This window comes from Anarhichas minor, unplaced genomic scaffold, assembly GCF_050575085.1.
Source record: "Anarhichas minor isolate MPS153535 unplaced genomic scaffold, ASM5057508v1 ptg000136l, whole genome shotgun sequence".
NCBI classification, from domain to species: Eukaryota; Metazoa; Chordata; class Actinopteri; order Perciformes; family Anarhichadidae; genus Anarhichas; species Anarhichas minor.
The window spans coordinates 2,743,030-2,766,773 of record NW_027466582.1 but is presented as its reverse complement, the minus strand read 5'-3'; the positions used below and the strand labels follow the sequence as shown (position 1 = coordinate 2,766,773).

The 23,744-nt window shown below is 42.6% G+C and overlaps 2 protein-coding genes across 4 annotated transcripts in view; one reads left to right on the top strand and one right to left on the bottom strand.

Annotated features, from left to right (window-relative positions):
• Nucleotides 1–13,846, bottom strand: part of chgb (chromogranin B) — a 21,719-nt gene extending 7,873 nt beyond the window's left edge. The window contains exon 1 of the mRNA XM_076083996.1: nucleotides 13,184–13,846. Coding sequence (XP_075940111.1) covers nucleotides 13,184–13,846 — 663 coding nt within the window. The remainder of the gene's footprint in view (nucleotides 1–13,183) is intronic.
• Nucleotides 12,485–23,744, top strand: LOC142942179 (solute carrier family 23 member 1-like). Of its 3 annotated transcripts, none has more exons than XM_076084403.1 (12): nucleotides 12,485–12,807; nucleotides 19,011–19,145; nucleotides 19,661–19,818; nucleotides 20,652–20,811; nucleotides 21,020–21,201; nucleotides 21,383–21,503; nucleotides 21,655–21,811; nucleotides 21,924–22,177; nucleotides 22,305–22,469; nucleotides 22,562–22,670; nucleotides 22,810–22,905; nucleotides 23,005–23,744. In XM_076084403.1, exons 2-12 carry the CDS (start codon nucleotides 19,011–19,013, stop codon nucleotides 23,268–23,270), a joined length of 1,803 nt encoding a protein of 600 aa, XP_075940518.1. In that variant the 5' UTR covers nucleotides 12,485–12,807; the 3' UTR covers nucleotides 23,271–23,744. The 3 variants fall into 3 exon arrangements, with proteins under 3 accessions (XP_075940518.1, XP_075940517.1, XP_075940519.1); XM_076084404.1 differs by lacking the exon at nucleotides 12,485–12,807 and adding an exon at nucleotides 18,348–18,806; XM_076084402.1 differs by lacking the exon at nucleotides 12,485–12,807 and having other exon boundaries at nucleotides 18,347–19,145.

Genomic DNA, 23,744 nt, shown 5'->3' with positions numbered 1-23,744 from the left:
AATTTTCCCCCTTCATTCATGTGTTTTTTAATGGGTTTTGGTTAGATTCCTGAAATTAGGTTTAGGTAACATTTTTGGTCAACAATATGAAAACACATGAATAAATCCCAAACTTGTGAATTTTGATGCTTTTACGCGTCTTAAAAAAGGTGGTTTTCTGACAATTGGCTAAATGAGACTACAGAACGCCAGCATGCAGGCTAGTCCGCCTTTACAGCCTCGTTGTGTAGTTTGTTTAAAGATTAACGTTATTCACACTTCAAAAATCATGAAAGTGGTGTTCATATTTTGAATTTTATCTTGCTGAACAAAACGTGTAGGTATCATAAACCTTTGTTTGCCACAGAGTTTATTTCCTGCAATAATCCAAAATTTAACAGATTCTTTGTTTGGGGAACCAGTGCGATGTTAACTTCCAGGTTGGTCTACTAAAAATATGTCTTTCCTGTAGCACTCTATGGTAACAAGTTTGGTGATATCCTGACTTTTCCTCTAGCGCCATTATCAGGTCAAAATTGAAATACCAGCAAAACTAAATACATTTCCATCAGTACAGCAGTACTTTATACTAATTAGCAAACGCTAGCATCCTAACTAACACTAACTAAGATGGTGAACATGGCTAACATAGCCTGCTAGGCTGCAAAACATCAGCATGTTAGCCTGTTGACGTTAGCATTCAGCACAAAGCACCGCTGTACTCAAGTATCGCCTCATATAGCCACGAGCATGGCTGTAGACTCGTAGCTTACTGACACAGGGACGCTCTTCGAGACGAGACGCCAAGATTAAGTAATAAAGAAGGACAGACCTTAAAATCTATATCATGCCGGTTGATTTCCTTTAGTGCAGCGGCTTGGAGCCCAAGACAAATTTCCCTGGGGGACAATAAAGTATATCTTATCTTGTGTTCCCAAACATTTCCAATGAAACTATCAAAAAACTGTTTGCACATAATGAGCCTGGAGTTCTGAGGTCCTGCAGAAGTTGCCTGCTTTGCCTGCTTTGCCCCGTTAATAATCCAACTCTGCCCATCCGTCTGTTGTTGGATAGCCTACCAAACATTGCAGAATTGGTACCGTTCACTGAAGGTGAACTAGTGTTGGACAAGTGAGGAAAACAGGCAGCAAAGAATGGGTAGTGTGGTTCTAAATCATCCATGCAGGTGTCATTATAAAGCTGCTTGGTTGTTTTTGCATTCATCAAACAGGATGATGGAGGGCTTATACTCTGGACACTGTAATGCTATTAGCATCACTATTGCAGCAGCAGGGTGCTCTCTCAATAGGACCCAAAAGGCCTGCACAAGATTAAAATGGCCCATAAAGAGGATTCAGCTCTGACTTATTGCGTAATACAGGATTTGAATGATCCTCATTACCAGACAAGCAGGTGATTGCTAATTATAATGTACAATCCTTAATTATCAGATCTCCTTCTCACATCTCCTCTTTGTGTTGTAAATCAGAATAGGATCCAACTCCATAATTAAATATCCTGGAAACAACCTAAAGCAAACCGTGGAAAATTAAAGTGTTTTTGAAGTGAGGACTTGTGGTGTGTGTGTGTGTGTGTGTGTGTGTGTGTGTGTGTGTGTCCGTGTGTGTGTGCGGGGGAGGAATTACTTGTCCTCCTGACATCATTTATGGTTTTTTTTATTTTTATTAATGCACATTGGGTTTTAGTAAAATTGTTTCCTTTCAGTAATATGATTGCTCACCAGAGAGAGGACGTCTGTTTGTTCTTCATAGGAACAGTAAACAATGGCAGAAATGACTGTGTTTTTTTTTTTAATCAAACCTTATTGGAAACCTAGTGAGTTTTCCAATAAATAAAAAAACACATTTTTATGTTTTCAAGGTAACTTTCTGGCTTGTGTCTCCTCGAGTTTGAGACAGATTTAAGAGCCCCCTTAAATCTCATATTTGTGCAGGTTTTTCATCTCATTGATTTTTTTCCCCCCACTAATTGCCGCCGAGGAAAAACACCCAAGACACGGCGCTCTGGAGGACTGCAATTTACTGGTAATCGTTTCATTGGTCTTCGTTTGTTTGGCCCTCTGTTTACACCCTGGGGAATATCTTTTATTGCATAATTAGGACTGCAATTAGGGATTAAGTACTTGAGAAAACACTTAACAAAATACCTACAGGACCAACTTTATATAATAAGGCTGACTGGTGAGGTTGTACAAATCTCAAAATACTGTAAGGGATGTCGTTTTTTTCAATAAAACATGCACACAATTTACATGCATTGTCTGTAAATGACTTATAGTTCTATCGCGGCTCCCTAGCATTCAATATACAGAGTGAAGTAACATCTTAATAGTCAAACGTCTCTCACATTGACATGATAAAGATGATTGATTCTGCCTTGAAGCGTCTTCCCTGCTGTGACCTTCAGTCTATTGGTTAAAGTGACACTGATGTTAAACGCTGTTCACAGGGGTGATAGCATCAAGTGCTATGGAGTCACGATCGTGACAGCGCAGCGAGATAAAGTGGATTACTCTGTTTAAATTCTTCCTCGGGTTCAAAATTAGATATCTTCACGTAGTAGTTTAGACTGACCTTAGACCGAGCCTTAAGGGCAACTCCTAAGTGACATTCAATGAGGCCTTCTGGTTTGAAAGGTAACCTTTGTCCAGGATTTACATCAACCCTTACGCCAGAAAAATGTTTCTGAAAACCCTGAATACGCTGATTATCGACATTTCTGAACCAAACATTTTATACTAGAAAAGATCATGGTTTGTGTGCATCAATTAAACTTATTGTTGCCTTTTTTTGTTTTGTTTTTTGTTCCTTCGTTTTGTTTTTGTTTATGATTATTTTGTAATTTTAATTTTCTTTTCTTTTCTCATGAATCGTACATTTGGAAGCAACTGAATGGTAAACCGCCAATCCTCTGATTGAAGGATGACCCGCTCTATAGATCAGTGGCAGTTTGGGAACAAAGTTGAGTTGTTTTTTTTTACCTCAAATTTGAGTGGATTGGTGCTGGCACTTGTTTGCTTTGAGCAGCAAACAAGTGCAGAAGGAGTTTGGGCAAGAAACATGTTCATGCTTGATGTAAAATGTGCCCATGTCTCTACTAGTTTGCCTGAGGGGAAACAGGAATGTCTCACTGCTCACTATTGTTCCTACAGAGATTCATGAGAAGCGATAGCACGGCACTAAAATAGTCTTTGATATAACAACACTGATACCTCCTTGGGTGAGTACCACAAACATAAACATGGATACTCTCTTTTAAAGGAACATTGTGGAGGATTAAGGGGGATTTATTGTCAGAATGGAATATAATATTCAGAAATATGTTTTTATTAGTGTATAATCACCTGCTTATCATCTGCTTCACGGAGGGTTCCATGCTGCACCGTTTGTACAGTAGCCCAGAAACGGACAACCTTAGCTTTGGCCTTTTGCGTTTTTACCAGGCGGCAACCTCCGGTTCTGAAGAGTGAAGCTAATGCAGAAGGGCCTTAAACTTGTAAAATGATCTCTACTGACCAGCAGGGGGCGACTCCTACAGTTGCAAAAAGAAGTCTGATTGTATAGAAGTCTATGAGAAAATAACTACTTCTCTCTTGATTTATTACCTCAGTAAACATTGTAAACATGAGTTCATGGTCTCAATCTCTAATTTCAAGTCTTCTTCAATACAGCATGATGTTCATTTAGTAAAGTATGGTCCATTTAGAGTCAAATAGACCATAAAGCAGAGTCTGCTTTAGAGTGTTTTAGGGCTACCTTGTGAATGACAGGTCGCTAACCTACCAGAGTCGTATACGTATACTCATCCACCGTCCAAATATGGTCACTTCCGTTCATTGGTTGCAAAAAACCAAGATGGTGGCTGCCGTAATCCAAGGTGGCGAGGGCCAAAACGACAAACTCAAGGCTTCAAAACGGCAGTCCACAAACCAATGGGTGACGTCACGATGACTACGTCCTTGTCTATGGTTTTTACGTTACCTTAAAGCCACTGTAGTTCTCAAACGCGCTTGGCGGGGTATTCAGTTGGATGCAATCTGCAACCTCACCACTAGATGTCACTGAATCCTACAAACTGCTCCTTTAAAACATTTTTGAGACATTTATTGTTATTATTTTTAAAACATTTACTCATATGCATTTGAATATTTGAGTAAACACGTTGTCGTAGTATGCTTTGGGCAAGTTATGAAACATGCCACACTAAGATATAAGAGCTGTTGTCTTTTGCTTGTTCCCTTCACTGACGCACGATGGATTGCTGCTGCATGAACAAATGCTTTATGCGCTGTGACGTCTGCTGACTGAATGTTCTTTGCTGCTTTCAAACCCCCGTGCTTACATCTCTGCATCCTATTCTCCCTGTCAGAATGTGTCACAATTAGTCCGTACCATTGTGCAGATTTGCAGCGTGACCCAGTATGTGTCAGTGCTCTGGGTCACTTTGTGGCAGTATTTTCATTTTCCATGTACAGTTTGCATTAGCAGGAGCAGTACGGGAACAGAACAAAGACAAATAACTAATTTGGGAGTACACTTCTGTGCTCTAATGAGCAGAGTAAGAACTCAAACCAGAATACACCATCTCCCTAGAAATTGGCTAATTTGCTTCTCTAAACTCAAAACATGAAAAATGTATATATATCCTGCCTGGTTATAAGTCACAAAATGATAAAGCAGCATTATCTGTGAAAATGTCGCAGGGGCTTAATGATGCGCTATATCGCAGCCAATGACATTTAAGTTTGGTGTTCTGTTAACAGCACCCTTTAGAAAATAAATGAGTGCCGAGCCCAACTGCACATATTAGCATTATTATAAAAGAAAGAGTATGCCGCGTTGCTGCCCTCCATGCCTTGATTCAATCAGTTCCTCAGTACTTTGTGGTAGATAATGTCAGTTTGACCTGGATCAAATGATGTTCTGTCAACTGACAGAGTTCTCTTTGAACTCTAGGTTAAGAGTTTTCTTATTTTTTATTTTTTTGCTGGGCCGTGCACATCCCATGCCCGTATAATATGTAACTGATAAGAGAGCTGAACTTTGTCCTTAGATAAACACACATTAAATGTGTTGAACTGCATTTAGTCTCTCTGGCTGTTTCTCTGCGTTTGTCTATATTTTCAGATTCACCTCTTTTTTGGAAGAACTCCACCTCAAGAAGCCAAAAACTTGTAGTGAATTTGCAATGGCTTCAGGGAATGGAAGTAATGGACCCAACAATCTTGCATTTGATGTAAGTACAATTCATTCTTTTTAAACAGAAAAATACTGCTTTTAATTCTGCATCTTGTTTAATAGTGAGGATTGAACTTCACTGAGTTCTGTTGATCCCGAGTCACGGTTGGCATTTTTCATTGGAAGTTTCCAAAGTTTTGCAACTTCTGCTGAAATTCTTATGAAGCTTCCACAGCCCTTGCCCAGTGCCCACGCTGCACACAATGCTATTTTAGTTTTAATGTTATTAAAATTCATGAAGCTCTATAACCAGGTTAAAAAAATACTATACATTGTAATAATAATGATTTCAAGATAATTGATATATGTGACCTAGTTTAAAAAAAACACACATTAGGTGTTGTCAAATAGTTAAAAAGCTATTCCATAGAAATAATTAAGATTTAAGGATTCATGAAAGATTGAAAAGGTACAGTGTAATAATTGTGTTTATAAAGGTACAGATGTAGGCTGTATCTTTATTCTCTTTTATTTTGAAGAGTTTGAGTGGTACGTAGGATTGCAGAATAAGAGTAATACTCGTCATTCATTGGTTAACGATGTTTGGGTCGCTGGTATAAGAGGAAGTAAAAGGCAAGGCGGGAGTTAAGTTGGGTCGCTTGACTGATGAAGTTGTAACGGGAGTGTGATAGATGTTTTGTGAAAGTTTTGTGCAAATAAGTGTTGGGAACGTAAAGGAGCGTGTTTGGGTTATCAGCATCTAAGAAACTAAATTCTTGACATCAATAGAATTATTAATGTCAGTAACAATTATTAATGATTATTAATAATAACGGGGCACCACCCTGCGAACAGGGACCAATAACCAAACGATAAACTAAGTCTCATAATTAGTGTGCACTCACAATGTCAATAGTCTGAGTACTATGACACATTCAGAGTGAAAGTGAAGGTTTAAGTTCGAGCACAGACCACATATACAGCTATTATCACAATACATGCACAAAGTAATCACAGACAGCTGCTCTTTAAAATATAACAGAGTTTATTAAGTTGGCCCTCGGCCAATTAGATTGCAGCGGTGCTTTCAGGTAACTTCAGGGAAGCATAGTTTTTTGGAGGAGGAAACTCACACCCTAATGTGAATTTCTTCAGAGTTGGGGGGGTTTGGTGCTCATCAAACTACAATCAGGATGTAACCTTTGCTTGAAAAAGGCAAGGCCTGACTCTTTGTTCCACAGCACATGTCGAAGCCATATAGTCAGATCCCAACATCCCCCCTTTGGCCTGAAGAGCGAGGTGCTGGCCACGGTCTTTAGGGCAAACCAAGGACTGACGTGGGCTTCCATGTGGTGTCATACAGTCCATGTAGTTCTGAGGGCACGAAAGGTTAAACAGTCCATGTAGTTTTGGGAAGAAAGGGATGGTTTAACAGTCAGTGTTCATAGAGGCTCAAGATGTCTGGGCAGACACTAAGGCAGCATCTGGGCAGATGACTAACTAACCTACATTAAACATATACACAAATCATAGGTAAGCAAGGCATTATTTCTAATACACTCAATTGCTACATCATGATCTTGTGATAACGTCTGCACTGTAGCATAGTATGTGAAAAACAAAAACGAAATGAAAGCAGAGAAATGGAAACAAACAAAACAAAACGGAAAGGTGGTTAGTGTGATGGTTGTGTCATGATCTACCTAACTCTAGATTTGGATTTACCTATCACCCTCCTGGGTCTGCTGGGATGGCTCAACAGACCGGTTCCTGTCCCCTAGAGGTGTGTACCAAAAAACCCTTTTTCATTTTACAGTTTGGTTGTACATAATGGCGAGCTCGCAGCTCTTCCGATTCGAGCAGCGGTAGTTGTCGGGACCCTTTTCGCGTGGGTTTCAACTTCGGCTGTCGAATGGTTGGAAGAGCTGGATCTCGTGCTTGCTGGGCGGTCAAATCTGCACTACTATTATTCACCACGCAAGGTTGTGAAATTGGGGGCCAATTGTTCTGGGGTACCCAGGGTGTCCCCTGTTCTGTTGCAGGCTGGTTGACTGCAAGGGAGAGGTCAGAGTGTCGTGCGTCTTTGTTCTGAGCGTTTTTTAAGCGAACAAAGGGAAGACTTCTGGTTTGGGACATGGTTTTGGGTGGCAGATTTTGGCGGTTGTAAGCATGCAGATGGACTGCATGGACTAGAGTCAGGAGCAGGCTCTGGGAGGGGCATTGGCATCGGTTGTCTATGTTCCTGGGTGACGGCGACTTGTCCGTCTGGAACTGGCCCACGGCTGGCAAGGTTTAGTGGCTTCAGGTCGTCCACCGGTGTCCGGAGTGTGGTAAAGCGCTTTACCGCCTCCGTCACACGTTGGTGTCTAAGACTCTTGATCTCTGGGTCTAAACTTGCTCTTCCGGAGTGGGTTTGGGACTTACGATCTCGTTTGAACCGAATTCTCATTTTAGGGTGAAATGTCTTCTGATGCCATGACTCTACCCGACTCTGACTTTGGGTGTGTCTCTCATCCCCCTGGCTCTGTTGTCTCTCCGGCTGCCAAGGTCGTCGACTCCTGTGGAGTGGCGTGTGTCGTACCTTAGCACGAGGCACTTCCTTGCCTTCAAGCGCTAGGTCATCAGCTTCACAAGCCTGGGTCGTCAGGACCCTGGCGTTGTGCTCATGCCATTTTGCAGTGGGTGTACGTGTCTCCCATGCTAGCTGTGCATATTTCCTAGTTTCTTGCATGTTTAAGTTACTGGTTATGCAGTGCCTGGTGACAACTCGGTGCACGCTTTCGTGGAAGTTGTACAAGAACAAGGACTTGAAAGTGTGGTCTTCTCGTAGACCTGGGGCGTTACGTCCATGGAAAAACGCTGACTTCAAGCGCCTGTAGTAGTCCTTTGGGGCTTCTTGCTTTCCTTGTGAAATAGCAAAAGCACTAAAAGTGGCGGACACCGGGTTGGTGTACAAAGAGTACTCCTCCCGAAGGGCCTGACAGAGAGCTGAGTAGCTGTCACGGATTCCAGGGGGGAGTGTTTGAATGAAAACATGGACGCTTCTTACCGTGGTTTTCCAGACAAGTTTGAGTTGTTCACGTGACGAAGGGTGAGGTAGATCAAGGAGACAGCGATCAACCTCCCGAAGATAGTCATCGATACATGACTCATGATCTTCTGGATCAAAGCATTCTATGTCGTTCGCAAGAGACTCAAGCTGACGGATACGCAAACCCTGCGCGCGGAGAGGGCCTGGACCATCAGAGTGGTCTGAATTATTGTAACCATAATAATAATTTAATCTGGATCTTAATTATTATATTTTGGAACTATGTTACTGTCACCTTAAGTGAGGTTGACAGGTGGTCACATAGCCGTTTTTTCCTCTGTACACAGAAAAGTGCTAGGAGAGTCAATCTTATCCTTAATAGACGATATTTGTGACTCCATGCACAGAGATCGATAGAAGTGATAATCCGTCTCTTAATAGAGGATCTTTGTTTTTTCCGTCATCTGTGTTTGAGTATGGTAGGAGTTGTGAGGAGAAAAAAGATTAGTTAGATCCCGATAGAATAAAGTTAACAACTTTATATTGAATGTGGAACGACGAGTCATTGAAGAGCTGCAGTTTCGCCTAGAGATCCTTAGAATTTTGAACATTTGATATCCTGGCTGGTTTTTTTGTATAGCTTCTTCGTTGGAACCAGAGGTGTCGTCCATCCACCGTCCTGCCTGCCACCACTCACCCCATCTCCATTCAGCTTACCGTCTACCTTCACCTGAGAGGAATCTTCATCTCAATCGAGGTGCTTGTATTCCTGGATGACCTTATTGTATTTTCTAATACATTAGAAGAGCATGAGTCAAGGCTTATGAATGTTTTGCACCGCCTCAGGGACAATGGTCTAAAATTGTCACCTAAGAAGTGTCAGTTTTTTAAGTCGTTTGTGAAATACCGTGGTCATGTAGTAGATGCCCAAGGGGTCCACACCGACCCAGACAAGATCTCCGCTTTGAAAGATTGGCCTCGTCCTGTGAACAGAGAAGAGTTAAAGCGCTTCCTTGGCTTTTCGGGGTATTATAGGCGTTTTGTAGAGGGTTATTCTAAGATTGCCAAGCCTCTGAACTCCCTCACTATCGGGTACTGCCCAGCCAAAAAGAGAGGTAAAACCTATAAAATGGACCGACCCAAGAACTGTGTGAGCCCTCGAGCATTTCTTGGTGCAGAGTGGACATCGGAATGTGAATCAGCTTTCAGAGCCCTCATTGACAAGTTGACATCAGCCCCCGTTCTTGCATATGCCGATCCCAAGCTTCCGTACGTGTTACATACAGATGCTTGTTGCAAGGGTCTGGGAGCTGCTCTTTATCAAGAGCAAGATGAGAAGCTCAGGGTCATAGCCTATGCTAGCAGACGTCTGTCAAAGAGTGAGAATAATTACCCAACTCTTAAGCTAGATTATTTAGCTTTAAAGTGGGCCATATGCGACAAATTCAGCGACTATCTCTATGGCACAGATTTCACTGTCCTGACTGACAATAACCCGCTTACCTATGTCCTCACCTCCGCCAAGCTGGATGCTGCAGGACAACGGTGGTTGGCTGCCCCGTCAACCTTTAGCTTCAACATCAAATACAGAGCGGGACGCACTAATATTGATGCAGATGGTTTATCTAGACGTCCACAGGATGCACCTTATGAGGATGAGGATTTTCTCAAGGAGAAAGAGGATAAGTGAAATGACAAGGCGCATCTTAGAGGGGGAGGATCAAGAGATCCCTACTGGTGCAGTCTCTGCAGCATGTCAGTATCACTGTGTTCCATCACCACAGCTCCCTGTTCTTGCAGAGTGTCTTGCCATAGATGCCTCTTCTGTGCCAGATTTATTTGCCAATCAAGGTCAAAACACCCTCCCTGGGATGACAAAGGAAAGTTGGCGTAAAGCACAAAGAGAGGACCCATCCATCCAGAGAGTTATCTCTGGGTCGAAGTGAACCAGAAGCCTATCTTCAAAACTGTGAGTGCAGAGCAGCCTGAATTGAAACTACTTCTCAGAGTGGAACAGGCTTGAAATCAAAGATGGGATCCTTTATAGAAGGTGCATTGATCGTGGAAATGAGATCTATCAATTAGTCTTGCCCGAGCAGTATCGACAGAAGGCCCTGCATGGGTTACACGATGAAATTGGCCATTTGGGGTCTGAGCGTGTGCTAAGTCTTGCTCGAGCCAGGTTTTACTGGCCAAGGATGGCAGAGTCAATTGAGAGGAAGTGTCAGACCTGTGAGAGATGTTTTCGGAGGAAAGCTACACCCCAGAGAGCGGCACCCATGGTGAACATAAGAACAACATATCCGTTGGAATTAGTGTGCATGGACTATCTGTCCCTCGAACATGACAGCCGTGACACCCGGAACATTTTGGTAATCACCGACCATTTCACTAAGTTTGCGGTAGCAGTAACGACAAAGGATCAGAAGGCCAAGACTGTTGCTAAGGCTCTCTGGGAGAACTTCCTGGTTCATTACGGTTTCCCCAGTCGCCTTCACAGTGATCAAGGAAGGGACTTTGAGTCCCACACAATTAAGGAGCTGTGTTCACTGATCGGTGCAGAGAAGGTGCGTACCACACCCTATCATCCTCAGGGAAATGCCGTTGAGCGCTTCAATAGGACCCTGTTAAGCATGCTGGGACCCTTGGAGGAAAAGGAAAAAAAACACTGGACAGGGTTTGTGAAACCCCTCGTACATGCATACAATTGTACAAGGAATGACACAACAGGGTATTCACCCTATGAGTTAATGTTTGGCAGACAGCCCACTCTCCCAGTTGACCTCATCCTGGGAATCAGCCCACCTACAGACGACCATAAGACACATTCAGAATATGTTCAGAACTGACGCCAACGTCTCCAAGAGAGCTACACACTAGCTGTTGAGAATTCAAAGAAGTCAGGAGAAAGGAACAAAGTAAGGTTTGATGCTAAAATCAGGGCTGCTGAGCTATTTGAAGGAGATCAGTCCTAGTGAGAAACATCAACATACGGGGTAAACATAAACTGGCAGACAGGTGGGAGCACCCCATTCACATTGTTGTGAAGCGAATTGCTGGTGGTCCAGTCTACGTCGTAAAGCCAGAGAGGGGAAACGGCCCTCACCGCACCCTGCACAGGGATCTGCTTTTGCCCTGTGGGTTTTTGCCTGTTGAGGAAGCTCAAGAGCAGAGACCGCGGCAGAGCAAGCCTAAGACGATGCAGTTGAGAAGCAGTAAAGTTGGAAACCATGAAATGGAGGATGATTCAGAGGGAGATGTAAGGGATGAGGAAGAGGTTTGCTACTTTGATGCACCCCCAAAGTTCACTACATGGGGCCCTTATGTGCAAGAAATGGGAAGCACACCACTGAGATCATCCCAGATTCCATTAAACCCCAGAACTACTGAGTTGGTGACTGAGGCAAGCAGTGTGGTTACACTCTCCCCTTCTAAAATGCAAGAGTCCCTGCATGCAACTAAACCTTGCTAGGCACTCGGTAGGGACTATCAGGTACTGGGGAAAGAATATCGTGCAGGCTTTCAAAAAATAAGCTAAGGGCAAGAATCAGGGGTTTCCCCATGTCGTCATAGGTTAGTTTCCGTGGTGGATGTCTCTCTCTGTTAGAGCGTCTGGGCTCACTTCTTTCAAGAATGGTGTTTACATCCTCTTCATGTTCCTGTGACACCAACTCCCTGGTCAGGTAATGATGTCCGACCTTCCATGTGAACAGGCGAGGTGCCTCTGCGTTCTTCCTCCACAAGTGGTGCATTCAATATTTCAAGCTCTGGAATGTCTATGACGATATGATCCCTTGGAGCAGCGGACTGCTGATCCACATCACTGCTTGCCTCAGTCACAAAGATCATCTATTAAGGATAAGATTGACTCTCCTAGCACTTTTCTGTGTACAGAGGAAAAAATGGCTATGTGACCACCTGACAACCTCACTTAAGGTGACAGTAACATAGTTCCAAAATATAATAATTAAGATCCAGATTAAATTATTATGCTATGATGCAATTATATATATTATTATGCAAGCAATTTAATCTGGATCTTAATTATTATATTTTGGAACTATGTTACTGTCACCTTAAGTGAGGTTATCAGGTGGTCACATAGCCGTTTTTTCCTCTGTACACAGAAAAGTGCTAGGAGAGTCAATCTTATCCTTAATAGATGATCTTTGTGACTCCATGCACAGAGATCGATAGAAGTGATAATCCGTCTCTTAATAGAGGATCTTTGTTTTTTCCTCTGTGTTTGAGTATGGTAGGAGTTGTCAGGAGAAAAAAGATTAGTTAGATCCCGATAGAATAAAGTTAACAACTTTATATTGAATGTGGAACGACGAGTCATTGAAGAGCTGCAGTTTCGCCTAGATATCCTTAGAATTTTGAACATTTGATATCCTGGCTGGTTTTTTGTATACCAGATGTATACCAGATGTTTTTGAACCAGATGTGTCGTCCATCCACCGTCCTGCCTGCCACCACTCACCCAATCTCCATTTAGCTTACCGTCTACCTTCACCTGAGAGGAATCTTCATCTCAATCGGACATCACAGTTCACTTGGAGTCTATTTCGCTGGACATTGTTTGTGCACAGGGGGGCTGTAGGACATTTGAGAACTAAGCTCTTTCCTTTATAATTTTTTCAATTTAATTTATTCCTGAGATCTCAGAGGTGTTTTGATTTTCATATTACATGCTTGGACACTTTTTGATGTTTGGAAATGTTAAATTGTTGTAGAATGGATCATCATATTGTGTTCTAATTAAACCTGTTGTTGGTTGCGTAATTCGGGGTGGATATTTCTTGTCTGTGCAGCAGTCAGACGAGTGACCTATTAACCAATCTCCTCATCAAACCTAGATTAGATTTGATAATTCCCCTACTTTCTGTTATTCTGCACTGTCTCTAAAGCAACAGCTGCAGGGGGTTACATTAGTATAGTCATTTAAGACGACATAGCGGTGAGGACGACTAACCTCTCGACGTGTGGGGGAGGGACTCCACTTCAGGTGCCTGCATGGACTACACGGGGCATTTCGTTCACCTGTAGGTGTGGGTTTGGAACCACTAATGCCACTCGGGGCCTGGGAGTAGCCCTCCCTCCTCCTGTCAAAATGCAAAGTGGGGAGTGAGACACCTGGATCAAGCATGCGAGCAGACTGGGGTGCTCGGTTGCTGTCCATGGTGGTGTGATGAAGAACTACACCACTAGACCCTGCTAAGCTCCTAGCAGTGGTCTTCAAGGTGACTGTAGTGACTTGTCCACTCAGTCGAGCCTCATCAAGCCTTTGGGGCAGGGCTTGTCTGACCATGTCAGGGAGGAGGCCTATCATGGGGTCGGGGATTGCGACAGCAATACTTACCTGACCCCCCTGAGGTTCTTCATGCCAGGTCTTAGTGCTTCTCTGAGCAGCCTGGAGTTGTGCACTCAGGGTGTTACTCTCTAAAACTTTAGAGGCTTTCGCTTTGGGGACCATGATGAGCTTAATAGCTCTTCTGCAGCTGGTCCAGCTCTGTTCGAGCGACCCGGGCTTCTTGTGGCAGGGCAGTTGTGTCCTGCTGCACAACATGGTAGTGACTGAGGGGGCCAGCAACTGCATCTTGTAATGCAGGGTTGTCCGACTCCTGTTGAGCTTCATGCTCCTAACCTGGGTTTCTGGTTGCACGTTTTACTTTTAGTAAGTGGCGACACCCAGTGGTGTTATTTACTTAATGTGAGAAATTAACGGGTGCACAGTGAACTGCCTAGTCTGTGACTTACAAGTTCGACTGCTATATGCTAATTGCTGTTTTGAGGTATACAGTGAACTGCTTAGTTCTGTGGCTTACAATTTCTACTGCTCTACTGCTTTGCAATTGGAATGCTACTGAAGTGGGCTGAGCACTTCTGGCTGGTGACAGCTGTGTGTTGGATTTATGAGGACTCAAAAAAAACAAAAAGGAAACAAAATTAAATAAAACAAGAGATTAAGATCCTTCGCGCCGCGCGGGAGTACGGAAGATTGCTCTCTCAGCCAGGGGAGCAAGAACCGCGACTCTTTGTCTCAGCCGGCGGTTCTGACCTCCTGAACTGATGAGAAGCAACTTCGACCTCACTAGGCGGCTATCTCAACACAAATCACGGTAGCATGAAATACACCAACTTCTCCACAACCCCAACGATCTCAGCGACCGTTAGTGTCGGCGATTATTAAGCATACACCACGTTATAAAAATAAACAGTACTTTAGGCACATAAACAAGATAAAATAAACACAAATGAAACTCTCTCTAACTCTGCCCAGAATCTATTTCGCCTTACGGTACGATCGTGTTGATTGAGGGGAGTCCTTCTGAGCTTCGGAGGGCTCAGGCAGCGCGGCTGCGTGCCGCGGGAGGTGTTCTCTCGGTGGGAGAGAATCGCTTCGTCTGGATAAGGGACGTTCGCGTCCTTATGACCGGAGCAAACGAGGCGCTCGGTGGAGAGTGGAAGTTCTCTCCCTCTCTCTCTGAAGAAGTCTTGCTTCTTCACTTCTGCAGGAACAAAAAGGGGTTCGCTTCGTGGATACGAACAAAGATAAAATAGACAGTTTGGTGAATTCGGCCAGCGAATATAAACTGTTAAACCTAGGTTTTGGTTAAAAAAGGGAAACAACGTTGCAGTGTGTACCTCCTGCTACCCCTGAGGGATCGATGGGAAAAGCGTTGAGGTGGGGGTTGCAGGGTAGTTTTGTAGAAAGGTGGCTGCACCACAGGGGTCCTGGGGTGTCTTGGCCCTCGGCCAATTAGATTGCAGCGGTGCTTTCAGGTAACTTCAGGGAAGCATAGTTTTTTGGGGGAGGAAACTCACACCCTAATGTGAATTTCTTCAGAGTTGGGGGGGTTTGGTGCTCATCAAACTACAATCAGGATGAAACCTTTGCTTGAAAAAGGCAAGGCCTGACTCTCTTTGTTCCACAGCACATGTCAAAGCATATAGTCAGATCCCAAAATAAGTATGCAGTTGGTTTCTGAAAGTAACTTATCGACAGTCTTCGTCCGGAAACTCCTTCTACATACCAACTGGAGTATGGAATATTATATCATTCCAATAGGTTTACTTAAACAGGATTGGAAACCGTAGTGTTGTAAACTTTTAAATTACAAAACCGTATTTTTGTAAACTTGAAGGCCTCTTTGTTGACTTTGTTTTGGAGACTTATACATTTTATTTGCCAACTGCGTTTTGCAAGTCTGTGCATGCAGACATATCCTTGCCAGTTCACTTCACAATCTGCACGGTTAAATACTTTGATGCGAGTGATTGGCTGTGCGCTCCAATACCTATCCTACCATACTATTTAGTGAGCCAGAAAATAGATCTAGGTTGCGTCCCCAATTCCGTACTAACTTCTATTTAGTATGCTAAAACAGTGAGATTTTTTTAGTTTTTTACGAAAACTTAGTATAATATCAAGTATGCGAATTGCATACTTTTTCCAGTGAAATATTACAAAATGCAAACACTGGACACTGGGCCACCATAAATATTCCACAATGCTATTTGATAGTGATGACAAGTTCATAATAGACAGCGGTGGACAGCTCTGTCACGTCAATGACGCTACAATTGAAGTGTAAGTACAAATTTCACTTTGCGAGGCATAATACACATTCTTTAATAAGCTCAATAGTGTGGTCCAATTGAATGCATACTGCATGCAACAGTAAGTACTTTGTAAGAGCAGCTGCAGTATGTACTTAAAGAAAAAAAAATGAAATTGTTCACAGTCTGTCGCAAAAGAAGCAGACTAGCTGCAAGGGAGTGAGGGTGGAAGTTCCCGCTTGTGACCAAACACTGTTGTCAAAAAGAGTTGAGATCCCAGGAAGGCTGATGAAATACATGTTCGGAAGACGAATCAGGCTAAAGGGACACAAAAGCGTATACTTATAGTTTAAAGGATGAAATCTATTAATCATTTTAAAACAAGTGTGTATTACATAAATATGAAGTGATTTAACAAATGTAAACTGATTATAAAAATGTATGTTTTAGAAACTTGAGTAAAGTCTGTGTGTGTAGTAAGAACTGATGTAGGGGAAGTACAACTGGGTGTGGGACACACACTCGGAGCATTGAGGAAGTTAGCAGAACCAGGCGAGTTTCCTCACAGAACACCAGCTTGCCAATCTTTTAATAGAGAGCTGAGTAAGCAGTTAGCCCCGTATCGGGCCCGTGAACCCCCGGATCTAACACTGTCTTCTGAATTGCATTATTTATTGTTGGAATGCTCCAACTATTGTTATCCTATTCTTTATTCCTCATTTTATTATTATATTTCTTCCGTCCCCTGTTTTTTGAAAATCTTCTGCTTCTTCATTTTTTAAGCTACAGAAACCGTTCAGCTCTTTCAGCTCATGTCTGCTATATCTCTTCATATTCCTAATCTTTACACTTTTGAATTATTAAGCTTTTTGCAACTTTTTTTTGAATGGGATGTCTGTGGAGAATATTTTCAAATCCTCTTAAACTTCTTCAACTTTCAAATCCTTCTACTTCCTCATACTTTCAGCTACAGACACCATTTCAACTTTCAAATGTTGAGATAACCCTGAACTATTGCCGCATAATTCAGCCTTCTGATATCTTTTAAACTTTTTGAACTACAGCAATTTAACTTTTATGATTTTTTCAGTCCTTTTCTGACTTTATAATGGGTGTGTATTGCGCAGCTTAGAGTGCATGATGTCACCGCTAGAGTGAAGAGCAGTTTGAGATTCTTGTGAAAAAAAGATTTGTGTTTTGCTACTGAGTCCACAATCTTCACTCTTCATGCATCATTTCTGGATGTGGAAGTAGCTAATATTGTCCTTGTCGTAGACAAATGACTGTGGAATCCCACAGATTTACACATTTGGCACAGAAGCCTGTAATTGAGCGGAAAACCAACTTTCTGCTCCATAGAGACCAATGTTAAATTTTGCTTCAAAAACATCTTCCACAGAACACGGTACCCCATTTCTAAATCGCCAGTTCAGCCACATTTTTTACACTACAGACACAATTTTTACAGGATCTGTTCTTCAACTCATCCTTCCTCTCATTTATTAATATCGGAGCAATAGGAACTACGGTTATGGGACTTTGGAGGATTTGTTTGAGAGGTGTTTCCCTGTTTCATCTCCATGAAAAGGCTGCAAGGACACAGGTGTTTCTGATTAAGCTCATTAGTGATGTTGATAAACACACAGACTCACAGACACACACTCCTCTCTCTCTCTCTCTCTCTCTCTCTCTCTCTCTCTCTCTCTCTCTCTCTCTCGCTCTCTCTCTCTCTCTCTCTCTCTCTCTCTCTCTCTCTCATACAGTCATTCAGGTTCTTAGAGATCTTTAGAGGATCCCCCCCCACACACACACACCCCATTTTAAAATAAAAGCCCCACAGAATGAATTCTAACTGAAATGCTTATGATGAAGCCTGACATTTAATAACCTGTTTGTGTTTATCTAACATTATGAGTCCATCTCCTCTCCCCTTCTCCCCCCCCCCCCCCCCCCCCCCACACCCCATTTCAAAATAAAAGCCCCACGGAGTGAATTCTAACTGAAATGCTTGTGATGAAGCCTGTCATTTAATAACCTTTGTTTATGTGTCAAATATTATGATTATGTCTCCTCTCCCCCACCCAGCCCCACCCTTTCAAAATAAAAGCCCCATGGATTAACTGTATTTAAACATTAACCTCAAAATGAGGCTGTCTTGTTGAAATAATGAATGCTCTTAGTAATACTGCGACAACTACTACTACTGCTGCTAATATTTCTACTGCTGCTACTACTACTACTACTACAACTTTTGCTGTTGCTACTATTACTACTGCTATTACTGCTACCATCAATATTATTACTACCACTACTGCTATTACTACCACTACCACTACTACTATTACTTATACTAGAACTGCTACTACTACTACTACTGCTATTCATGCTACTACCAGTACTAATACTACTACAGCTATTAGTACGACTGCTACTAGTACTTCAAATACTGCCATTACTATTACTACTACTACTACTACTGTTATATTAAATACTACGACCACTACTACAGCTATTACTACTACTACTACTACTACTACTACTACTACTACTACTTCTAAATACTAATAGTTCTACTACTAATGATACTTCTACTACAACTACAACTTCCACTACTACTATTAGAAATATCACTACTGCTGCTACTACTACTACTTATTCTAATGCTACTAATACTTCTACTACTAATAATACTTCTACTACAACTACAACTTCTAGTACTACAAATATCACTACTGCTGACATTTTTTAAGCCACAGAAACCATTCGAATATCAAAATGTTCAGCTCTTTCAGGAGAGGGGTGAAATGACTTCATATTTGTAATCTTTAAATTCTTTGCAATATTAAGCTATTTGCAATTTTTTTTAATGGGATCTCTATGGAGAAAATCTTCAAATCCTGTTAAACTTCTTCAACTTTCAAAGCATTCTTCTTCCTCGTACTTTCAGCTACAGACACCATAGTGAGACATTTCAACTAGAAGGGTTTTCAGCAGTGCAGTTTAAATGCTTTCGGGCTTCAACATTTTTCAGACGGGTAGTCTCCCATTTCTTAATTTTCAGCAATTTTTTTACAATTCATTTCAGCTTTCAGCATTCCAACGCATTTTCAGCAGGAAATGCATTTTCTAGTTCAAATGAATTATCTTGTAACTTTACACATTTGTCTATCTACCTGATGTGTCCGTCTGCTTCACTACATAATCCGAAATGTTTTTACTTTTTTTATATGGTGGTGCAGATGGATGTCAATGATGAACAAAGAGGAAAGGAGACACGTGGAAGCAGCTGTGAAACAGAGGAAGATGGAAATAAACTAACCTATTGTGTGACTGACGTTCCCCCGTGGTACCTTTGCATTTTTCTGGCCATTCAGGTGAGTGTGAAAAGGAGCTCAAATCTCCCTTGAAATTCTTGTGAGTTTATTCGTTGTTGTTGTTGCCGTTGAACCCAAATTATGAAATAAATTGGGTAACTAGAAAGGTGTTCTCTGTAGAGTTAGTACTCACAGACACTAATGGGCTGCAAGGCGTCCCAAAACACACTTAATTCAAACTCAAAAACAAGCGGCGATGTATGCAGGCAATTGACCCAAAGTTATTGTATAAGACCTTTCAAACTAACTAAATTAAACTCGTCAAGCTGTCTGCCCGCATAGTAGCAACTGAGTTGCAGCGATGTACTCAGCAGTATGTGTACTGGTACAAATGCAAGTGTATTCTGTTGAAGTGCTGTAATCAAGATTAACTTACCATTGTTTGTATCAACCCAGAGAGAGAAGTGACATGCTGTATGTCGTATAGACCAGCATTCTTAATGTGTTCGGTGTTTTTAGGCGTGTCATCAATAACGTCAATTCGTCATTCTCATTACTGTTCCTCTCCTGTGCAGCATTACCTGACATCATTCGGTGCCATGACCTCCATCCCCCTCATTCTCTCGGAGGGGCTGTGCCTGCAGCACGACAGCCTGACCCAGAGTCATCTCATTAACACAATTTTCTTCTCCAGTGGCCTGATCACCCTGCTGCAGGTCACCTTCGGTGTCAGGTCAGAATGATGGTGCTAGTTCATTCCACCGCTCACCGTACTGTACAGGACGATTGGCAAGATAGTTGAGACGAACTTGAGAACCTTGAAAAGTTTAACTTTTTACTTGTGCTTGTACTTTATGGACGCAGTCTTAAAGTTCCACGTATTGGTGTATTTATGTTAACAAAAGTCTGACAAACTGAGCTCACAGCTGTTTAGATTGTTTGCCACATTTACTTGATGGTTCAGTCGCACTGCTCTTATGAAATCATTTTTAAGCAGCAGCAATTCACTGTTTTTGGCAAACGATAATCTCTGGTAGACCTCCTGTTGTATGCTGCCTGCTGGGCCGTGTACACCCCATGCCAGTTTGTAATATTTCCAAGCAGAATGCTTTCTATTGCTCCTCTGTTAATGCGAACTTGGCACAGGAAGTTTCCTCAAGAAATACAGCCACTTTGGAGCTTTTTCCACCAGGATGGAGATGTGTGAGGACCATGTCAGATTGTTATTGATAGTGTTGAATATGTAACTTTGCTGTTCAGTTCTGCAAAACCGATGACATTCCCATTAGCTCCAAACATCAGCATGTTGTGAGCATGTTAGCATGCATGTGTTAGCACTTAATACCTTGTAGAATAACTCATTATTGTGCATGTTATTTGACATAACATTTTGGCAAACTTTAGTGGCAAAAATGGATTCAATACCAAAATAAAAAGAAAAGAAAAACGTCCATTGAATGCAAGCTAACCAGTTGCATACTGAACTGTTTTGTAGTCTTATACATTAGTCGACGTAAAATGATTTTGTCTGACAGAGAATCGTTTCTGTTCATGTCACACTTGTAGGCTTCCCATCCTACAGGGGGGCACCTTTGCTTTGTTGACCCCTTCCATGGCCATGTTGTCCATGCCAGAGTGGAAGTGCCCAGCTTGGACCCAGAACGCCAGTCTGGTCAACACCTCCTCACCTCTCTTCATAGAAGTGTGGCAGACCCGCATAAGAACAGTGAGCCGGCACAAACACCGTGCATTCACAGAACTGATCAAAGCTTGACGTGAAACAGCACTTATGATTAATTCAGCGAGCTTTTGTAGTTTCCTCTCCGGAAAGTAACCTTTCATGTTGGTATTATAGTATGTCACTATAAATAGAGCGAGAGAGAGAGTGGTGACGTTGAAGCTAATGATCTCAATTACTGTGTTACTGTCCACAGCTGCAGGGCTCTATCATGGTGGCCTCTCTGCTCCAGATCCTGATCGGTTTCTCGGGCCTCATCGGCTTCCTCATGCGCTTCGTTGGCCCCTTAACCATTGCCCCCACAGTCTCTCTCATAGGCCTGTCGCTGTACGATTCAGTCGGAGCCAAGGTCGGCAGCCACTGGGGCATCTCTGCTATGTACGTGAGCGCTCGCTGCATCAGTAAACGTCTCTCTGCCCAGATAGAAGGGAAATGTTTTCACTGTGTGAACCGGCAGTATTTTCCTTCAGTGGAGATGGTGCCATCACTTCCCTGATTCCTGGTATCAGTCTCTAATTTAGCCTCATCATGCTAATGACAGCTCTCCTCATACACACAGGACCACGGTGCTGATCATCCTGTTCTCCCAGTACCTCCGTCGCATACCGATCCCTGTTCCTGCATACAGCAGAGCCAAGAAACTGCACACCTCAAAGTTATATATCTTCCAGATAATGCCTGTAGGTTCTCTGGAAAGTCTTCACAATACACTCAGATACTATGAGATACATACTGTTTTGACTATAATACTCTATAATATTATACAATATATATTTTAAACCATTTTTGGTTACTTGGAAATACTGATACTAATATAAGATATCTTATTAGATTCTGCTGGGCATTGCGGTGTCATGGTTTGTCTGCTACCTCCTCACCATCTCTGACGTCCTACCATCTGATCCAGCCCAGTATGGCCACCTGGCACGCACCGATGTGAAGGGAGATGTGCTGAACCAGGCTTCCTGGTTCACATTACCTTATCCCGGTAGGTCCACAGGAACACTATCAACATACCTCATGTGTCAGGGAGTTAAGAGAAAGTATTTAGATGTATTTATAGGTCATTCAATAACCACTACTTTGTGGTTACTGGATAGGTCAGTGGGGCATGCCAGCTGTGAGCCTGGCAGGTGTGTTTGGCATGATGGCTGGGATAGTATGCTCCATGGCCGAGTCTGTGGGCGACTACCACGCGTGTGCCAGGATGTCAGGGGCCCCTCCTCCCCCCAAGCACGCCATCAGCCGGGGCATTGGTGTTGAAGGGCTCGGTAGTTTGTTGGCAGGGGCCTTTGGCACAGGCAACGGCACTACCTCATTCAGTGAGAATGTGGCTGCCCTGGGGATCACTAAGGTAAGATACATCCAACCCTACAGTCTAACCTTCATTTTTAGTGCATGACTTCATAGCTGACTTGGATTTGGACCAACAGAACAAACAAAACTCTTATATTTCAAACTACTTGTTTGTGTGCCTACAGGTGGGTAGCCGGACGGTGATCCTGGTGAGTGGGGTTTTCATGATTTTGATGGGGGTGCTGGGTAAAATTGGAGCCATCTTCGCCACCATCCCCACCCCTGTGATGGGAGGGATGTTCCTGATCATGTTTGGAGTCATAACTGCAGCAGGAATTTCTAATCTACAGGTAATACTGTATATGACTTATGATACTTCCTCACATTGTTTCCAAATGCTTTGCCACTATTCAGAAGTTTGCTGACACATGCCATTTTACAGTCCACAGACATGAATTCCTCCAGGAACATATTTGTTTTTGGTTTTTCCATGTTTTCTGCACTCGTCATTCCAAACTTCCTAATGAAGAATCCGGATGTATTACAAACAGGTATCTAACAGGAAATGTCATTACTTTGAACAGCTTGCAGTCAGTCTTTTAATTGGATTAGAGGTGATGCATATCAATCTGAAAGTATTTTGACTGTATTGGACTTGTCTCTCTCTTTTGCCCTTGGTGTGTCACTCAGGTGTTAAAGAGGTAGACCAAGTGTTACGCATATTATTGACCACAAATATGTTCGTGGGAGGGGTTCTGGGCTTCTTTCTGGATAACACAATTCCTGGTAAGCTTAAGTGGAAGATTGTTATAGAATCAAATAGCATTCAGTGCATGTAAACTATGTGTGTGTCGTCTAACAGTCTTTCTAATATTACCGTCTTAGGGACCAAACGTGAGCGTGGCCTCCTAGCCTGGGGCAAAGCAGATCTTGAGGACTCTATCTATGCAGCGGGAACTGAAGAGGTGTATGACCTCCCCTTTGGCATAACCTCTCGCCTCTCGTCCCAACCTTGGGTTCGCTACGTCCCTTTCTGCCCATGGAAGGGTAACAGATCCAACGACAGGTCGGAGGACGACAACACGCCACAGGGCCGGGGGAGTGAGCTACCGCTCAGAAGCACAGTGGTCACGGATGAACTTGCTCTATAAGGTGGTGTCATAGAAGGGATACAGCCAAGATATTTATGCATGCTATTATCCTTTTCAATATGTCTTATACAAATGATTATACAAATTGAAGGTCTCACTGACCTTAAATTCTGCCTTATTGTGCTCATTACTTGCTTTTTTATCTGTGTATCTATTGCTATTGTTTGTTACGGTGCATCAGATGGTGAAAGTAAAGTCCTATCAGCCTCTCTTTCTCTTTCACATGGCTGTTTCTAACAAGGGTCAATCTGCAGAGGTATTGTCTCGAGGCACTAGCCATCACTGGTTGATGTGTGATAACAGTAAGTTTATGTATGTTTTTTGACCTACTTATGTATGTTTTTTGGCCAGCAGTGGGTTTATTTTTTTAATAAAGTGTAAACCATGTTTTTCAGAAATGAATATATCTGCATGTGAACTGGAGCTCTCGCATTCTGTCAACACCAATTAAAAGAGAACAACTAAACAATCAAA